Here is a 20,044-nt window from a genome sequence, read left to right as displayed (position 1 = left end):
CTTTTGTTGACATGATTATAGGAGGATTTAAAACCCATAATGGCTCTATCACATCCTGGCCCTGAACTGAATTCTCGATGCAGCATATTCTAAACAAAACGAGTAGAGCTGGAAAAACTACTTGATCTTCACTGCAAATTAAATCTACTGTTTAAATTTCATTTTTCACATGTGGGAGTTGTATATGAGCGCCGTATGACAGATGTGTGTGATTTTTTTTTTTAGCTGCTGCTTCGAGGCAGTTACACAGCTAGATATATGCAAATTGTGCACAAGGGGAAATGCATTTTGCTCAGGTCAGTGCCATTTTTAAAGACATGACAATAAATAACAGGAGAACTACAAAAGGTTTTCATAAGGACTTGACATATGAGCGGGTTGCACATCATTATCTGAAACAATACCATTATCTTCCGGGCTGTGCTTCTGTAAGGAAATGCAGCGAAGTAGTGTGTGACACAGTTTTAGGTCATGGAAATCGTTCACCAAGTTCATTTGTTTCCTGGCAACCTTGTTTAAGATGAATCCACCAGCTACTTTAAAACTGCTAGAGTCAGCAGTTATATAGTAACAATGATTTTGTGAAATGTGACACTGTCATTGTAAATTTCCGCCTATTCCATCAGTATGTGGGGCATTTTAGCATCTATCAGATCTTTATGTTGTTTTGTAGCCTGCAACTCTGTTTTGCTTTGCTGTTACTGATGTTGTTTACCAGATGCCACAGCAGCCAGCTGTTCTCAGGAAAAAGGCTCTTTGTAAACCCTCGTTACATTATTTTTCATCAATTGGGAGGCGGACAAATTTGGCAATTAGCTGGTAAACATAGTGGAGCTCTAGGTGGCCAGACCTAAAAATTCAGCTGTTTCTCTCACAAATTGGTTGAGACCAAAAGGGACCTAAAAGCTAAGTAAATATTGCACGACTCTGGGTGTGCTAATGTTGTGCTGTGTATGCTGGATGTGCAATTAACCTTCATCCTACCAACATATTTAACATACATGAGCTAACAACTGGGTGCCTGAGCACCCCAAGAATAATTTATTGCAAGAAGCAATATAATAGCAAAATTATAATAATAAGCAAAACTTATTTTATGTTCAAATCCCCCCATCTGTCTTTCTGTGTGAAGTTTGCATGTTCTCCCCTTCTATGCATGGGTTCTCTCAGAATACTCTGGCTTTCTCTCACAGTCCAGAGGGGTTAGGTTAAGTAGTGATTCTAAATTGTCTGTTGGTATGAATGTGACCATGAATGGTTGTCTTGCTCTCTATGTTGGCCCTGTGATTTGTCCAGGGTGTACCTCACCTCTCGCCTTATGACACCTAGGTTAGGCTCCAGTGACCCCAATATAAAACAATTGAAATAAGAGATGCACTCTCCCCAGTGTGTCATGGATCTGCTTTGGTACCGACATTACATGGCTGAACCCAAACTAATTCAAAGTCTCCTTTTGATGTGTAGGAGTAGTCGGCTGTACTCTGAATCTCTTCCAAATGACCTCATCCTATTTTCTAAGGCTTAGCACAGACTCCCTTCAGAGGAAACTTTCTTTCAGTCACTGCCCACAGCTCATGACCATATCTGAGGGTAGACACGTAGATTAGCCATTAAATAAACATATTTGCATTTATGCACAGCTCTCTTTTCACTGTAACAGGTTGGTACAGCATCTGAATCTCTCAGACAGCGGTTCTAGCCGGGGAGGTGATGCGATGCTTGAGCTGCGAAACATGGAAGACAGGGTGGACGACCTCTGTCTCTTGGTGGGGGGGATGAAAGCCATGACAAACTTAAAAGGGGGAGAGACTGGTAGAGGAAGAGGTAGCATGAAGACATGGTGAGGATGGTGTTTAGACCGTTAACAGATGGAATACCAGTAACAAAATCAAGCTGGATGTGGGACCAGGGACGTCTCGGAATAGGGAGGGGAAGAAGATGCCCTGCAGAAAGTTGGGTGGAGGCCTCGGTCTGGGCACAGACCTCACGAGCAGTCATTGCTGCTTGATTTGGGGCTTGCAGTGTAGCAGAAACAGCTCTCCTTCCCATGTGTGGCATGACCAGGGTGTGTCCCAGCTGGGGACAATTTATAAAAAAACAACACACATTTTGAGATATGACAAAAGATAAACCTCTGTGGTCTACATGGAACCCAGTCGGTTAAGAAATCACACTAAATGGTAACATATTTATTTTTTTTATAAGCTTGCTTCTGTTACCCCAAAGATTCTAAAAATACATTATTATATCTTTCATAAGCTTTTTCATAATTTTACAACTATCTAACTTGAAAATTCCTTCCTCTCTTTGCTAACATAAATCCTGTCAGTTTTTCACAAACATGAGACTCTTATTATGGTAAATCTTCTTCTGTTATACAGTTTGCAGGTGTAGTTTAGTAAAAAGAAAGTAGATCCTACACAAAACTGGTCATAACATGGCTGGTGACTTTTTTATTGTTCTTTTTTCTGGTTGTTGATGTGTTTTAGTTTTTTTGTTTTGTTTTTTATTATCCTGATCATGATTTCCTCAAAAAAACCAAAAAAAAAAACAGCCATAGGTGCCAAATGTATGTGCCACTTATTTAGATTGTAAAAGAAAGGGAACATGTCTCCAGAACTGAATAACTTAAAACAAAACAATCTAAATGGCAAAAATTGCACTGCAGGTCAAATGAAAGATATTTAGATATTCTGTGTGCACCTGTTCAACTGCTGGTTAGCGTAAATATCGAATCATCCAGTAACATGGCAGCAAATCAATGCATTCAGAGGAGAACTGCAAGACTGCTTTGAGCTGACATGTTTGAGCAGACTCAAATAGCCAATTGTTACAACTGAGGGATGCTGAAGGGGCTACTATTTGCGCCACACAATTTGTGTGTGTTTTCTAGTGGTTTTTGTTGTTTTTTTGGTATCTCCTACCAAACATTTAGCTGGTGCAACGCATAGTTCACTGCAAAGCCCATAGCTGTGCTTTCAGGTGCTTTCAGGTCATAGTGAATACTCAGATGCTGAGTGGGAACAGTTTATGGTATATTACACCAGTAAAACAAACCAAATTCTGCTTCCTGCCTCCATGAAAGTTTACTGATAGTAACCACTCAGCAAATACACAGTGACAGATGATGTAAGACAAACCAGACAAAGCCTGGGGAAAACTTGAATGATGACTTGTGCTAAGGAGAGCTGATGTGACACATTGAATCATACTGAAGATATTAGATAGCTTCGCTTTTTTTTCTTTATTGTCAAGAAATAGTCAAAATGATATATGGGGTGACAGATTGGGGTGAATTTTGTTGAGGTTTTATGTCCTAAATCAAAAGAGAGGTTGGAGACAAATGTACTATCAGCAGTAGAGTCTGTCTATTATTCAGCTGCTGGGGTTAAATAAAATGACAGAGCAGACTACCTGTTGGACCAGATGAAGCGAATAAAAGTCAAGTGGTCACAAAAAGTGTTATATGGAATGACGGAAAGTTTATGAGCTTTCGCTGCTGACAGAGTCTTGCTATCTGTCTTCGGGCTTCTCTGCTGAATCTAAATGCTATGTCATGAATTTCCACTCAGCAGAAGAACAGTTTGGACAAATTGGTTTGTAATTCAGTTAAGACAAACAGCAAAAATAATACCAGCCCTATCCCACTTGTATTCATTTTCTTTTCTTTTTGGCTATTTACAAGTTGTTGCCCTTTGAAATGATAATGCATCTGGAATCCTGCTCTACTTTGAGGTTAGTTTTTGTTTTATCGACTTCTGTTGCTCGAGGGAGTTTTACAGAACGGCAGAGTGTGTAATCTGGAGTCATGTGAAGATGAACCAGGGGGATTTTTCTCCTCGTGTTTTAGATTCTACTGCACCTGCAAGTAAATTTGTTTTTATGCAAAGTAATATGTAACAAAACATTCATTCAGTTAGGAAAATCTCAAAATTAAACTTGTAAAAATATGCCCCAAACTCCTAAGCATATTAATGAATACAAATGTTTATTCTGCAAGTGTCTCCATATCATTTCAGTCGCACATGTATGTAACAGCCAGTGCTTTTTTTCTGTTGTTTTTTTTTTCTAAACCGTGTGTGGTACAATATGACACCAACACAACATGATCATGCCCAGCTGGGATGGAGTGACTAATGCCTTTCAGCTCATTTGGGCCACTGAAAAAACATCTCAGAAAAAAACATCAAATTACTGTTTTAGAAATTCTTAGAGCCACACCAAAAAGTAATCAAATGTCTTCATCTAATTTGTTGTCAACTAGAATTAAACACAGAAAAAATATGTTTTTTATTTAAAAAGGGGGAGCATGACCCAGGTCTTTAATCTAGACATTGTGTTTTATATATATCTGGCTTATATCTTGCATTGTTTAAACAAATTCATCCCACCAAACACAAGCCAATATAAATGCCTCACATGTAGCAATACTGCAATCTTCCCAGGAGCAAGGAAAAAATCCCTCCCAGGGCTGGACTGTGCAGATTCCTCAGTCAGACCTAAGTTAGTCTGTTAAATATTAAAGTTCATGACTGTAGAGAAAGACAATCATGAAAATGTATGGTTTGTTTCAAAGGTTGCCAGGAGAGCTTACGTGTGAAAAGTTGTATCTGAACAAATCATATGTCCATAAAACGTCTGGAACAATGTTCTTTGGACACATGAGACCAAAATGTTTGGCCATAATGCACAGTTGTTAAGCAAAAACAAGCAAATCAACACCTCATACCAAATATCAAGCATGGTGGTGGAGGCGTGATGATTTGGGCTTCTTTTGCAGCCACAGAACCTGGACACCTTGGACATTATGCTCTTTACATACTACTGAAATGGGTTATATCTTGCAGGTTTTACACATCCCATTCATCCCACTAAATATAAAAGCTTCAGATATAGCTTTTACTCTCACATCTTGTGACTGGATTGGCATTTTAATGGCATTTGGAGTCACTGAGTCGATCATGAACTCCTCTGTGAGGCTGTCTGTCCAACAGCTAAAGTTCGGTGCAAATTAGGCAGCAGGAAACGATCCTACGCACAGCAGCAAATTTAACAGAATGACTCAAAAAGAAAACAGTCAAGGAGTTGTAATCCAGATCTCAACCTGATTGAAACACAGTGGCAGAACATTAAGAGAGCTGAGCCTAAATGATCCCTGCAAACCTCATTGAATTGACACAATATAGTAAAGAAGAGTGGGCCTAAAACTCCCCAACAATGATATGAGAGACTGATAAATACAGAACATCACTACTTCAAATTATTGCTGCTAAAGGTGGTTGTACGTAGAATCATGAGATGTACCTGGTTTTCAAAGGACCCTATGCAGTGTGAAAAACTCTTTTATATGACTGTATCTCCTGAAAAATAACAACAAAAAAATAATAATAATAATAAGCCAATAGGACCAAACACATTTTCTCTGTAACAGAGCGTACATTGTGGAACAAAGGCCTGTGGAGGACAAGCTAGCACAAAAGTGCTGCCAGACTCTATTTTTTATTAACTACTGTCAGCAGCTTGGTCTCCTGCATGGTCTTATAGTACAAAAACACCACAGGCAGACAGTATTTCTAGATTCTCTGTGAGTTGTCTTGTCATCCACTGATTCTATAAAAGTACAATGTTCCCTCATACTTCCCTAGCATCTAAGTATTACCTAGTCGTGGGATTTGCAGGAATCTGGCTGGCAGCCACCTTGTATGTTGACCGTGTTGACTACAAAGCAGCTGCTCGAAGCTGACTCAGGATTTCACAACTTAAATTTCTCCTAGCGACTGCCGACTGCCGCTTGCCACTCACTCTTAAATTTATCTGTGCCTTTGAGTTTTCCCAGCTCGCTCCGGCAAGGCGTTAAATGGACTGGGACGGTGTGACATCCACTTTCGGATGGCATTGACCATTGGCTGAGAAAGGTGGAGGACACAGTTCTATTTCCATCTCAGTCTATTAGAGGGAAGGAGACTGGCGTCAAACAATTCAACTCCCTGAAGATAGAAGGAGACATTAAGGGAGACAGCGTGCGGAGGGGAAAGAGGATAGAAAGAATGGGAACGTGGAAGACAAAGATGGAGTGTGTATTTCTGTGTGAGAGAGAAAAGGCAAGCGGGGGAGAGACAGTGATAGGTTGACATGGGGGAAGTGAGATGTGACAAGCTGAGAGAAAGAGATGCTCAATCAGTGCTGTCAGGTTTTCTCGCAATCACAGACAGCCTGCAGTTGGAGACTGCAGGCTGTACTATTGATGATAGGCTGCCTAATGACAGCTAGGCGCCCAGTAGTGCTGACTAAATAATCAATGGACTCATTTGTTCACACTGGTGGAATATTTTTAAATACACATTTCATGATTTTTATTGTATACGCCTGTGTCAGAGAGAGGTTTGTGAGAATGGATCATTTGAAATGGCGCAAGAACACAGAACTTGATTAAAGCAGCTTTGTCTTTTTGTGGGGTTGCAGTGTTTGGTATAAATCTACTGAAGGCATGCTCCTTGTCAAAAGTAACAAAAACAGCCGGTAGCTCTCCATTTGTCTGCTGTAGGTGACCGAAATAGAGAATGAAACTGCAACACCTTAGGTGTGAACGACACCATTGGATTTTCACTCTTCGTGTTTTTGTGTTTGCAGCCCTGGACACCACCAAGGATCCGTGCCAGAATGTGAAGTGCAGTCGCCATAAGGTGTGCATTGCTCAGGGCTACCAGAGGGCCATGTGTGTCAATCGCAAAAAACTGGAGCACAGGTAGGAGGAGCTGCAGAGCTCCGATGCTTGTTTTTTTTTTTTTTCAAACATGTCATAGATTTCCAAGTGGACAGGATGATGTCAGCAGTTAAAAGCACTAGAATTATCAGGTGAAGAGTTAATGAACAAAAAGTAGCTTTTATATAATGTTTGAAAAGTTCATGGTTAAATAGGCCATCTACCAATCTTTTACTGTCTTACTCTGCGTTGTTGCTGCTGATTTTGGACTTTCTTCCAATGTTCTCAGATTAAATTCTGTAGGTTTCGGTGTACATAGGTCATTTGTAAATCACTATCACCTTAATTTTATTGTCTTGAAAAAGGGCTATGTAAATAAAGCTTTAATTATTGGCTAATTGATTGGCTAACAAATTTAAGAGGCTCTGTGAAGTGCCATGAGTGGAGCTTAAACTCTCCTGCTGAGCAAGCTCTAGTTAGAAATGGCTCAGGACTTCGGGAGGAAGATTCACACAAGGGAAAGTGACAGAATGTCCAGGAAGTGTATAAAGTTGAGTGAGAATATGTATTAATACTTGTAACGTCAACACTTTCTTGGTGGAAATGACTAAAACCTAGGCAGCTGGTGAGTGGGAGAAGAGATGAATAAGAGCAGGTTAAGAAAACAAGTTTTCAGCTGAGACTCACGTGTTGCTGGTATTTGAAAGAATTCTCAAGCCCACTGAAGGTACTTTTAAAAGTTGTTTTCATTGCCCACTGCAACACTGACATGTAGAAAACAATCTATGAGTTACAACTTTTAAATGGAAATAAACATCCTCTGTGTTGTTTAGCAAAAGTGTTTTTATTTTTATGTCTCAAACCGCTTTAATGACATTTATATTTTGCACTGCTTTAGAACAGGAAAGTCAAAACTGGCCTGGTAAGACTCCGGCCAATTGGATGACTTTGGAAAAGGAAGGCGGGCATACGTTTTGGAATTTTAACTGTGTTTTTATAGGTTTTTACAGCTTTTCTTACTGATAAAGACCTTCCCCGTGGCCAATTTCACTACAGTATAGAATGAATAGATAAACAAATGACGGAAAAGTTCGTTTTTCACTATCAATTATAGAAATTTATGGGATTGCTTTTTCTTGTACACTGCCTACAATGGAATATTTGGCTTATTTAGGCAATAAGCTATGGGAACTTTTAAAGTAATTTCACACATTTATTTCTTACAATTGAAGTTGTGCTGATAGATTATTTCAGTTACTACAGCAGCATTTCTTTATCATGAAGAAAAACTGAGACATTATGTTGAAATTGCATATTGAGATATCTCAAGGATTAAATGTGTAGTTTAAATGTCTTTTACAAAAACAGAAAGGGGAGTTTCACTGGCCCAGATCAACGTGAGCACTATGTGGTCCTCAATGTGCTTTATGAAAGTCGCCATGGAGATAATACCAGAATATGAAGCAAAAGGAGAAAGATTGTTTTCGCTGAAGCTCTGAAATTAGAGATATTAGTAGATATATTAAAGAAAAAATGGCAAGAGCTGATCTTTTAAATGGACCCGTGTTGTCCTTTTCTAAATCAGTACGAGATACTTTTGTCACATATTTCAGAGCACTATATGCTGCATATAATAATAGTCGTGACTTATCTTACATGCACATCTGACTGACAGAGCACGTAGCTGCAGTTGGTTAAACATTAGCCACTTGTATTTGTAATATTGCGTTATGGAGCTGAAAGACGAGATCTTTTAATCATTTTTTGTACCAGATACTTTGATCAAAAGCAGTCCTAGGGACAATTTTGTAATTTTGCCAATATAGTGATGTGTCAGTAGGGTTTATATTCTGATTTCAAATGTTGCCCTCTGCACAAAGACCCTTTAGTTGTCTGTGAGAAACAGCGAGAAGCATTTATCTGTTCTCTCACCCATTCATTCCACTTTCTCTGAAAAACAAATGAGCAGAGTTGGAGGCTGAAAAGAATTAATGGAGTGAATTATTACTACCTGCAAAGTCTATCTGCAGCGACAGGCATTTATCTTTTTCAATAAAGTGCTTCATTTACAGAGTCACTCCAGAGACGAGAGAGACTGTGTCGAATAATGGGTAATAAGCAGGAACGCAACCACACTAAACCGTCCTAGCATCATTAAGTAGCAGCCGCAGAAGTCGTACAGCAGGCCCTGTGCTTGTGCCCGCCAAACATGAAGTCAATCAATGTGTGAGGGCAAAGCAACCGAGGGGGATTTCATGAACGGCGCATCCAAATATTAACAGGCATATTATGACTTTCTAGCGGTTATAATCAAAAGCGCCTTGTGGTGTTTTGTAGCTTGCAGGATGTATTAAATGAGACAGAGTTGTAATGAAAACAGCTTGTTACAGAAGATTTGTAGCTATGTGTTTGACCTGTACAAGCTGGCAAATATTATAGGGCCAATTCATCCAAATTAGAAAACATATTCACTCACTCTTTCAGATTTATAACATGTAGCTATACAGAAAATTTTCTGTTTCTTTTAACAAGGATCTCAGAAGTTTGCCCCTGAGCTTTCTGGAATGGAATTTGTTTTGTGTTGCTCACAACTTTGAGAAATTCCACTTAATGCATTCAGCAGCAGCTGCTGCTACATTACATTTCACACACTGTGAAGACTCTGTTGTCCAAGGAAGTTTAAATGCATTCAAACTTAATAGAAATAAGACCTGAGGAAGAGGAATCTGCGTTTGCTGGCAATCCTTTTCCAATTTTCATCAAGCACCTAAATCAGATAAAAATGTAGTTGCTTGAAATGTTTTGTTCAAAAAGTAAATACCTCCAGTGAAATACTATGAAAAAGCCATACTTTGAGTTTAAAGCTACTTAACTTTTAGTTTAGCTGTAATTATATGATAGATAAAGTATCATACAGTAGAGGCTGACTAACTTATTGGCCACTACTGCCTCTTTGCTGATCTTTTTTTATATGCATTTGTAGCAGCCGATAAATCAGAAGAAGAAACACCCTTCAACCTTGTTATGAGTTTGCCCACCAGGGGGCACTCTTGTTATAAAGCCACAAATACAACAACCACCTGGTCCCAGCAGTCCAGTAGAGGATAAATGAGTAAATAAATAACCAGACTTAACACATTTAAAAAAAAAAATCTGTTTATATTTTGTGTGTCTGAAAGAAAAGTATTGGCTACTATATAGAAATATTGGATTTTAAACAGACATCTGGAATTCACCTCAAAACTGCTAGTCTTCGGTGATAGTTTATGATTGACTAAAAAGTGAATAGCTGTGAAAGTAATGGCATCAGCTTCAGCTGTACATGTAAGATTTTCTAAGAGCAACATGGCAGTCAAACAATCCAGAATTGGAACCTAAGAGAGAATTGCCCCAGATCACTACTTCCAGAGTGAGGGAAAAGACTTTTTAATGCCTTACTTTTGGACAAACATGAAGATGTTTCTTTTATCTGATGTGCTTGCTGATTCTGTGTATGTGCATTTTTATGTCCTGACCAATGAAATTAAAGTAGATTTAGATAATGCTTTATAATATCTGCCCCAAAAAGTGCTCAGATTTGTTTCAAGATGGTGAGATTTCTAGAAAGACTTTAATTTGATCCTCAGAATGTTAGCGTGCCATGCTAACATTTAGCTCCAACTACTCGGTTAGTGAGCTGTGGCTACTCACAACTTGTGTTCTTAGAGTCAGAAATGGACGGATACCTCTGATATATTATTTTTTTGCGTTGGATTTCAGAGGCAAACAGTCAGGGCAGATGGAGGTGCACGAAGGCAGCTGCAAGCCTTGTCCTGTGGCAGCCTCCTCACCTGTGTGTGGCTCTGATGGACATAACTACGCTTCAGAGGTAAAAGCACCCACTCAACATAATTGCTTTATTTATTTTTGCTTCATTACCAAAAACATGCACCATAAAAATCCTGAAAAGAAATGGAAAATGGACGTGACATCATTTTAAATAATGAGATGAGGCCAGTCAAGCGCTGTTTCCTGCTACACTGACATATACGTGGGTGAAGCAGGGCAGCACAATTCATCACTGTTAGCAGGAGGATGAGTGCAAAGGCACAATGTGGCCAAGTGATTAATGACTGACGTCGCTTTGAGCGCATCACTGTATACTGGCCAGTGCCAGGAAACTTTATTGATTTATGTATAGTTTTTAATTTTGACCTTGCATGAGAAGACAGCAAAAAAATGACAACTCAATTTTGCTGTGTTTCTCTAAGTGCAGTGTCTCATCTGAATGACCAATCTCTTTTCCTGCGGTCACCCCCATAAATATTTTAACTGCATCCTCCGCTCTCGCTCTGTCTGTCTGTTTCTCTCCTTACAGTGCAAGCTGGAGCAGCAGGCTTGCCTCACAGGCAAAGACCTGAGCGTCATGTGCTCCGGATTTTGCCCTTGCTCCACAGCCTCCGTTTCCATAACGAATGCCGACACAAAGCACGGCAAGTGTCTTTTCTTCACCTCCTTCGTGTTTGTACATTTCAATTTTGGGAGCCAGCATCAGCGCTGTCAATCTTCGTGAGTCAATAATTCAAAAAAGGAAAGTTATGATGCACTGTTGGCCACACACGCATTCTTCTTTATGGATAGGCCTCGCAGAACAGCTCAGCCCGATGCTTGCTCAATATTTGGCATCAATACTCACCAATTTCAGAGATTACTGTTAGCTGAAATCCCCCTCCCCCCCAACCCCGTGGTTAAACTGGTCTTTCAATCATGTACTAATTAATTATTTAGAGTGTACACTATCTATGATTGCAGCCAAACAGTATTGATTGTCTAGATTCTTGGGCATGTGAAAATGCCGATTGATCCAACGAATGAAATGTTACTCCTGCTTTTCGTCTGTAGTCTTGAGTGAGTGCTTAGCTACTGAGAGTGGATTTCTGTTGGATAGCAGCAATTTGCGGCCACAGAGTTAATTGCGAAATAATGTTTTCTTTGATTAGCACATCACGCACTTAAATAAATCACAGTGTGAAAACCCAGCTGTACAGCTCAACAACCACTCTACTGTGAGGAAAATCTGTCCCTTTAGTTCTGTTCACTGTAGGGGCATTATAAAGCAGTACTGAGTCTGTGCTTGCCTTTAGGGAAAGTGACTCAGGTTGCTGTTAAGTGTCTGCCAGGATTTTGAATGTAGGAATTTCCTTTTTCCTCCTTCAGAGAGCTGCACTGGGCAGGACCTGGCAGACCTGGGTGACCGTCTGAGAGACTGGTTCCAACTCCTTCATGGAAATGCGAAGCAGAATAACTCTGGCAAGCCTGGAGCTAGCACCGCTTCAGGTTAGAAACTCACCAAACAGCTTTATTCTCTGCATCCTCCAAACTTACGACTCAATTGTGCAGACAGAAAGAAATCAAAGTAAAATGCTTTAATAACCGACAGCACTGGACAAGAGCCTGGTGGCCAGCTGCAAGGACTCCATCGGCTGGATGTTCTCGAAGCTGGACACCAACAACGATCTGTATCTTGACCACGCTGAGCTGGCGGCTATTAACCTGGACAAGTATGAGGTCTGCATCCGACCCTTCTTCAACTCCTGTGACAGCTACAAGGATGGGAAGGTCTCTACAGCAGAGTGGTGCCTCTGCTTCTGGAGAGAAAGTGAGTGGATTGATTTTCTCTGAAGAAGCACAGAGAGCGGAGTCTATTTTGAGTCAAAGCTCTAAACGGGTGAAATAAAAGCTAGGTTAATCAAAGGAAACACTGGGTATGCACTGAAGTGATGAAACGGGCTGCTCATGAATGCTATGAAGTGTGATACACAAAATCTGTTAAAAAACAGCGTGATATTCTAAGTCAAGGATTAAGGATTAACACATTGAAATGTGGCCACATATTGGAAGGTGGTAAAATAAATGTATCATCAATCTGTGACATTGGGCGAGAGGTGGCGTACACCGTGAACAGGTTTCTAGTTCATCACTGTGCCAACAGAGGAAAAGAGCCATTCACACTCACATCCACACTCATGGCCAACATTATTCTGGGAAATACTCTACAGAGTGTTCTGCTAAAAACAGACACACTTAGCATGTTGTAGTGGGGGAAAGCAAAGAGCTTTTCTTAATCCAGAGTTTGAATATTTTTGCACTTAAAAAACAATAACATTTAACATGGTGTTCTCTAACTTCATCTACATACTTTAAAGCACAAGGTCCTCTTCACTTTAGACTTTGTCAGTTTATAAGATGTGTTTGAATCTGTTTATTCATCACTAAACTGTAGACGGATCTAAGAAAACAAAACTCCCCATCATGATTGGCATATCTCCTGCTGTCCAATTTGGGACTGTTTTTGTCATGTGGTGTTTTTGTCTTTGACCAATTGAAGGTAATTCTTCATGCCTCCCTAAAGCTTGCCCACAAATGAGTTTTGTCTCTCTACCTTGTTAAAGAAAATGTATTCCTCACTTGGTTTAACCTCAAAAGCCTTCTTTAGCTGTCAGTATCTCTCACTGCTGGTCACTACCATAAAATACAGACTGTATCTAAAAGATAGACATCTGTATTTTCTTTAATTGGCCAGCAGGGGGTGAGTCGTGTTGTTGTAAAAAGATCTGATTTTATTCTCTACAGGGTTCATGGGAATGAACCCTCAATTAATCATTTCAAGCCTTACTGAATACATCACTATGTTTATTTCCCATATGGAAAAGAAATAGTAAAAACTTATATGATTTACTCATGAAAGTGGCCACTTTCTCATTACTTTCATATATTGTTTTAGTAAGTATCCAAAACATACAAGTTTCATTTATGTAATTTTTCAAGGGATCTTATATCTGTTTTCACTCTTATATGCTTTTCATACAAGTTTCACACAAGACAGATACAAACTTTATAAGATTTATATATATCTTTTCCATATGGGTTTGTAAAGTACAATCTTCTTTATACTACAGTAGTAATTAATAACACATAGATATTATTTATAGAGCTGGACAAGGTTGTTTTTTTTTTTTAACTATTTCTGTTTAGTCACAAACAGTCTGTACTGGTTTTGAGCCATTGCGCTCTGATCAGTAAGGTTTAATGAACATGTAATCACAGTAGACTCAATTAACGTGGAAAAACGGAGACATTTTTGTTAAAATTCCACTTATTAATATGAGTAAATATGCATTAATTTTCTTGCCTGGCCAGCTTGAGGTCAAACTGGGTTAAAAGAGTTTGACATTAATGAGGTGGTGTGCTCAGAAAATTTTTCGGAGCTTGAGGATCTTCATAGATGCTATCTCACACATAACCTTACCTTAAGCTACCCACACGTGCCCCATCTGACCTTTACTAAGCAACAGGATTTTTCTGGGACTACACTCATTTGCAGGCTGATTGACCCATCAATCAAGTGTTTAACCTGCAATATATTACTCTTTAAGCTGTTTTTTAAAAGCACAGCACATTTATATATTTTCTCCTTGCGGTGTGACTTGATAATAGAGTAAAGAAGATCTAATAATGCACCTAGTTTTGTGCAAACACAAGAGCAACTCTGTGAAGAAGTACAGAGAAAGGTTTATCGGATTGGGGGTCAATATAAAGTGTCTTCTTCTTCTTTGTTTCCATTTCTGTCTGTTCTTGAGGTTCAGCTTGCTTTCTTGTCACTCTCGGGCTACATCCATATGTTCTTTCAGGCAAGTTCTTGACAATCGATCATCCTCAAGGGAATGAAATATAAGACTTCTTACGCAAATCGATACGGACAAAAAGTGTAATTATGAAGAGCATTGATTCAGATAAAGTTTAGGCAGAATACTTTTAGGTATTGTCTGTCATCACTTTTCTCATTTGATTCTCACAGAGCCGCCATGCCTTGCTGAGCTGGAGCGGATCCAAGTGCAGGAGGCAGCCAAAAAGAAGCCGGGTAAATACATTTTTCATTACAATACTGTGCTGTTAAATATATATTTGAAGGTTTTTAACCACTACGCTTGCATAGGAACATATGTTGAGCAGGATCTTGTTGCTCTTTTAACTCAGATCCTTTCAAAGACATACAGCTCAGCCATGAACTGTACCATCAAGCTGGTGTGTGCCCTCAGATTGGCTTTGAGTCTCTTGGTGAACTTATGTAACAAAGCACTGGAAGCAGCAGGCAAGAAGCTGTAGAAGGCTCATTAAAGAGATCACAAGCACACGGCTAGGATTAGGCCCTAATCAGGCTGGGGGGGGGGATTAGGGGGCAGCACTTGGCTTTGGGAGAGAGCAAGGCTGACACAGAGCAAGGCCGTCTGGCCCAGCAAGAAACACCACGACACAGGCTCTACATATTGCGTGCTCAACATACTGTACAACACAGCGGCTTTTCTTTCTTCAGCTCCAGACCTAGAGATTGGTTCTCCAATCCCTGAAGCCCACTCGTCTTACTTATTGTGATTGTTGGTTTTTTTTCACAGAATTGGGGTGGGGAGGGTTGGAGCTTGTTAGAGAGCTTTGCTTTGGGTTTGACAAGTGTCCTGAGGGATGCTGAAACAGTGGAGCTCTGTCACAGAGGCTGTCACTATATTTTTATATGCCACTCTGGCAATAGAAGGAAACACACCACATCACCAAATCGTATCCACCAAACATATGTGTGTTTGTGTAAAACAAACAGGGAAAGTTTTCACTGTCTCCATGGCATTCTCTGCCAAAAAGCTGCCTCTCTATCCTAACTGATGGTCTTATCACAGGTTCACTAAAGCGTGCTGGCATTCTCGTTTGCTGCACTCATTTCCAGCATCAGTATCAGGCAGCTGTGTGTGCTCAGGGTATCAATATTCAAGAAATGGCTGCGTGTTTGTATGTGTGGGTCTTTGCAGGGATGTACATTCCCAGCTGCGATGAGGATGGCTACTACAGGAAAGTGCAGTGCGACCAGAGCCGAGGGGAGTGCTGGTGCGCGGACCAGCACGGTGGAGAGATGATGGGCACCAGAATCCATGGCAACCCCGACTGTGGTAAGAGGATGGCAAACAAATACTTTCAATCTCCATCTCTTGAAGTCGTGTTTTGTCTAAATCCTTAAAGTTAGGTACTTATCGCAAGTAAGATGATTTTAGGCAGTTTCTAATGAAAATCAGCTTTATTCAAATAGATTTCTCAAGCCATTTTTATTTTATCTCTTTTTATTATTGGTAAACTTGAAATTTCACTTTTCATATTTAAGATTAGACAGGTTGTAATTTTCTCCTTACATTTCTATAGTTTTCCATTTGTTTTTACACGCTCTGAGCTCTCAGTTGCAAACTTGAGAAGTTTTTACATTTTCTGCAGTGCAGGAATTAATTGCTTCGCTCATTCAATCCCTTTGTGGATTTTAGAGTCAGAAGAGCTGTACCAAATTATTAGTTTTGTGTCAGAGGAAGAAAAATAGTATCCAAGATTCAGTCAGTACTGCTTGTTTTGTTTGATCAAAAGTCAAAATCCAAACAAAATTAGCTACCGACAAGAAAACAGGCAATTCAGCACTAATGGAAAACAGCTCTTCCTGCAGAAAAATACAGGTCAATTAGCTGGACCAGAACACTGTCCAGAGTATTAGAACAAATTCTCTTGGATAGGTTTGATAAGAAAAATAAAGAAAATGCAGATTTATGTGTACTGAACCAAAGATACAACAGTTTCTGCTTGACGCATGAAAAACTTTGGACAGGCGAATTGTTTCACTACACTATCTTATAAGGGTCATGTATCACTGGTATTCAATCTATTAACAACAAATATGGTAGGAGCATATTTGAATCCTGGCAGGCGGGGGTGCTTTCATCAGTTCTTTTTATTGAGTGAAAATATGATATATATGCATTGTATGGAGAGTCTTATTTACCATCTTAATCATGCCGTAGTAAAAGAGTGGAGTGATTTCTGCTGCAACTGAGGACTAGAAGCAACATTTTCTCTCATTCTATTTGGCAGACCAAGCAGTGACTAAAATATGGCATTTGGGCCAGATCATCAGGACTGAGCTCTATGATGGTGATTCTGTGTAGCTCCAGTGTTGTACGCAGAAGCAAATGTGCTTTCAAACTTGTTTTGCATGTCTACAGATGATTTTTTTATCTTTCCCCTACTCCAGATTATACTGATTATTTGTTATGCTTTTAAAGTAAAACACAATAAGCCAATAAGATAGACAGGTGCACTCCAAACATTTATGACTGGTTATTTATGTGGCAATTAATAGATTCTAAAACTATAGCTAAAATGGTTTTAACTAAGCCTACAGTAAGGCCTTGAATATAATTTCCATATACATGAGTCCACTAGGTTCTGCTTTGGTCTGAGTGATGTTTCATCATCAGATGGAGAGCTTTAGTGTCCTTGGTGTGTCTGCATGCTTGCCAATTTTCTGTGATCATGCAGACTTACCCAGAGAGACTTTACATTACAATGCACCAATTGTGAATATGCCCCAGGCGGCAGACTTCAGAGACGTATAACAGGAATGACTACTCGGCCATCAAGTCTCCAGCTGTCTGTGTTCGTGTATGCAAGAGAGTAAAAATCAAAGCTTTAGTGACATAAAATATTGTTCTTATTTCAGGAAATAAGTCCTGTTTGTGTTGTCGTGTCTGTGTGGTTCTTGTTTTTTTAATTTCTTTCTGAAATTAAGTTGATCTGATCCACTTTTTACAGATGAAGTGATGGGATATTCTGGAGATTTTGGAAGTGGAGTGGGATGGGAAGATGAGGAGGAGAAGGAGGCGGAGGACAACGGGGAGGAGGCAGAAGAGGAGGAAGAGGAGGAAGGTGAGGCAGATGATGGAGGATACATCTGGTAGAACTGTGTGACCCCTATATGGAGAGCATGGCTGCTGGCCTGAAAATCTACAGAGACGGCTCTCTCCTAAAAGCTAAAATTTATGGGGTTCGTGCTCGGGAGGTACGGGATTGTGCTGGTGGGATGTGTAGTGCTTGGCAGGTCCAGTGATGAAACGATGACCAGTTTTTTTTTTGTCTTAGATATGTGTAATTGCTTCATTCTATTCTCTGTTTTTTGAGCAACAGAGCTTTTTTGGTTTGTTTTGCTGTCCTGAAAACCAGGACCCACTGACTACTGCACCATTGGTAGCTGAAGTCCATCAGAATTCCTATCTTGTTCAAGCGCCATCTATGCATATAGAGATTACCAGTAATTTTGTATTGTGTAAACTGTTGCTTGAGTATTAGAGTTGTTGTCCCACTGGAATGACTAGAGATCAGAATTTAAACAAACAGTTTGACATTTTGGGAAATAAGCTTATTTATGGGTTTTTTGCAGAGGTTAGACGAGAAGCTCATTACCACAGGAATAAAGACCAGGGGAAGACAGTTGCTTTGATCTTTCTGTATAGAAAAAGAAACAGCCAAACATTTAACATTCATCCTAATAGCCTAGCAGGGAGCTGGACTCAATCCCAGCCATCTAAAGGGGTCTCCAGTACATCACAAGACCAAAAAAGTTAACATTTATATCAAGTTTGTTTGAACCTTATTTTAAAAAGCGCTAGGGGAAGAAACAGTCTGACACATCATTTTCTTTTTCCCACTTTGTCTACAAATGAAAATGTGATAATTACTTACCTTAAAAAATGCTAATGCCTGGGTTAGGATACCTTTAAAAGTAGCTACACTAGCTGATCCTGTCTGACATGAAACAATCTGACAAATGGACCAGTAGTGATCACATTAAGAGAATTATAGATCTGCTTCTCCCAGTAGCTCTACATCTGTTTTGGTTCCTTCTCACCACTCTCATGACACCATTTTCTGTCTCCGAGACACCTGAAAAGCAGGCACTACCTCCTGATCAGCACCAAACAGCAGATATACACATTTACTGTAGCAGCTGGTGATAACAGTGGAGCATTTAGCAGCTAAAGGACCAGATATTTCCCTTAGGAGTTGGTAGATCAAATCACACAGTTACTAAAGCAGAGTAAATACTGGATTTACATTTGCCAGAAGATAGTCATGAATGTGATAAACGCTAATATTCTATCATTGGTTATGTAAATAAGTTCACTATGTCAGCTGTGCCCACAGCTTGTTTCCTCTGCCTCGGATGGCTAAACAATTTCACAGTAATTCTGATCTCCAACTTGCCTATTTAATGCTTTTTAAGTTTGCTTTCCAAAATGTCAAACTTTTCCTTCGAAGCAGCTCAGCACAATGTAGTTATGTATTTCCAAACTGATTATGTATATAAATCAAGTGAATCAACTGTGACAGAAGCTTAGAGGATTTCAGGTCACTATGGTTTCAAACTATTTTTGTGAAGGTCAAAGCAGTTTTTAAATTGTACATGTTTTACTATTTAAGTGGATGCACAGAACTATATACAGTACCTTTATTCCCAGATGGATTATTGAAAACCTTTAGAATGTACTTTAATGACCCAAACGTCACCCACAGTAGAAACCACTAGTCGCTGTCCTCTGCTGACTCTGAAATCATGTCAAAGAATGTGACACAGATATTTGTTTTCTTTGCAACTTGAAATACTGTATTTTGTGTTTCTAAAAGGAAGTGTGCATTACTTGAAGTTCTGTGTGTATACTTGAATTTACACTGTATTTTTTTTTCTATGAAAATATTGTTGCCATGTCTTCATTCTTGCTATCGATAGGCCACACATTTGTTTGTTTTTAGTATTGCATGTTAGTAAATAAGAATTTAATTCTTGGCTGAGCACTTTACTAATAAAGGCAATGGAGCCAAGTCGTATGTTGACTTTTATTCTTACACAGTATATCACAGATTAAAATGACCATTTAGAGACGGATGTGTTAGGAATCGTAGTGACGGTGGCACCGAGTCACACGCTGTCTTTCACTATATTTGATTGTGAGTATTTTTAGATGATCCTGCAAGACATGCAAAGAAAACTGTGCTCAGGTGCCTGTGGGGAAATTACTGTATAAGATAAAGCTAAATTAACTGTCCTCATTATACTGGGAGAAAATAACCTGAAACTTAGCCTGCCACACACAGCCATTTCTGCTTATACTAAATCATGAGCTGGTTGTGTAAACATGAATAGAACTATGTTCTTATCAACTTTCCCCAAAATAGTGCATGAAACACAGAAGGCTGTCACAGCTAAGGCATGCTAAAGCTGTCAGTACATTTAATCATGTTTAACAAGGCATTGACAAAAACCAATGTCATCATGCAGCCTGGGAATATTTACAGACATATTTGGGTCCCACCTCATGCTAGAAGAACAAATTACAGCAGCTGGCTGCTAAATGAATGATAAATGTTTAAGACGGCACTGTTTGAGGTCAAACGGATTACGCAATTGGGAATGAATGGATCTGAACTTCATTACTTAGCAATCCT

General features: G+C 39.4%; 1 protein-coding gene across 1 annotated transcript in view; it reads left to right on the top strand.

Moving 5' to 3' along the window:
• Positions 1-19,420, top strand: part of LOC102306058 (SPARC (osteonectin), cwcv and kazal like domains proteoglycan 2) — a 44,067-nt gene extending 24,647 nt beyond the window's left edge. Inside the window, exons 4-11 of the mRNA XM_005919568.2 lie at positions 6,631-6,745; positions 10,463-10,571; positions 11,061-11,175; positions 11,900-12,019; positions 12,123-12,341; positions 14,541-14,603; positions 15,541-15,678; positions 17,357-19,420. Of these exons, the coding sequence (XP_005919630.1) occupies positions 6,631-6,745; positions 10,463-10,571; positions 11,061-11,175; positions 11,900-12,019; positions 12,123-12,341; positions 14,541-14,603; positions 15,541-15,678; positions 17,357-17,502 (1,025 nt within the window). The 3' untranslated portion in view covers positions 17,503-19,420. The remainder of the gene's footprint in view (positions 1-6,630; positions 6,746-10,462; positions 10,572-11,060; positions 11,176-11,899; positions 12,020-12,122; positions 12,342-14,540; positions 14,604-15,540; positions 15,679-17,356) is intronic.
• The last annotated feature ends 624 nt before the right edge of the window (positions 19,421-20,044 follow it).

This window comes from Haplochromis burtoni, unplaced genomic scaffold (assembly GCF_018398535.1).
Source record: "Haplochromis burtoni strain Fernald_Lab_line unplaced genomic scaffold, NCSU_Asbu1 Contig_37, whole genome shotgun sequence".
NCBI classification, from domain to species: domain Eukaryota; kingdom Metazoa; phylum Chordata; class Actinopteri; order Cichliformes; family Cichlidae; genus Haplochromis; species Haplochromis burtoni.
Note: the sequence above shows the minus strand (reverse complement) of the source record. Positions and strands in the feature narration are given on the sequence as shown.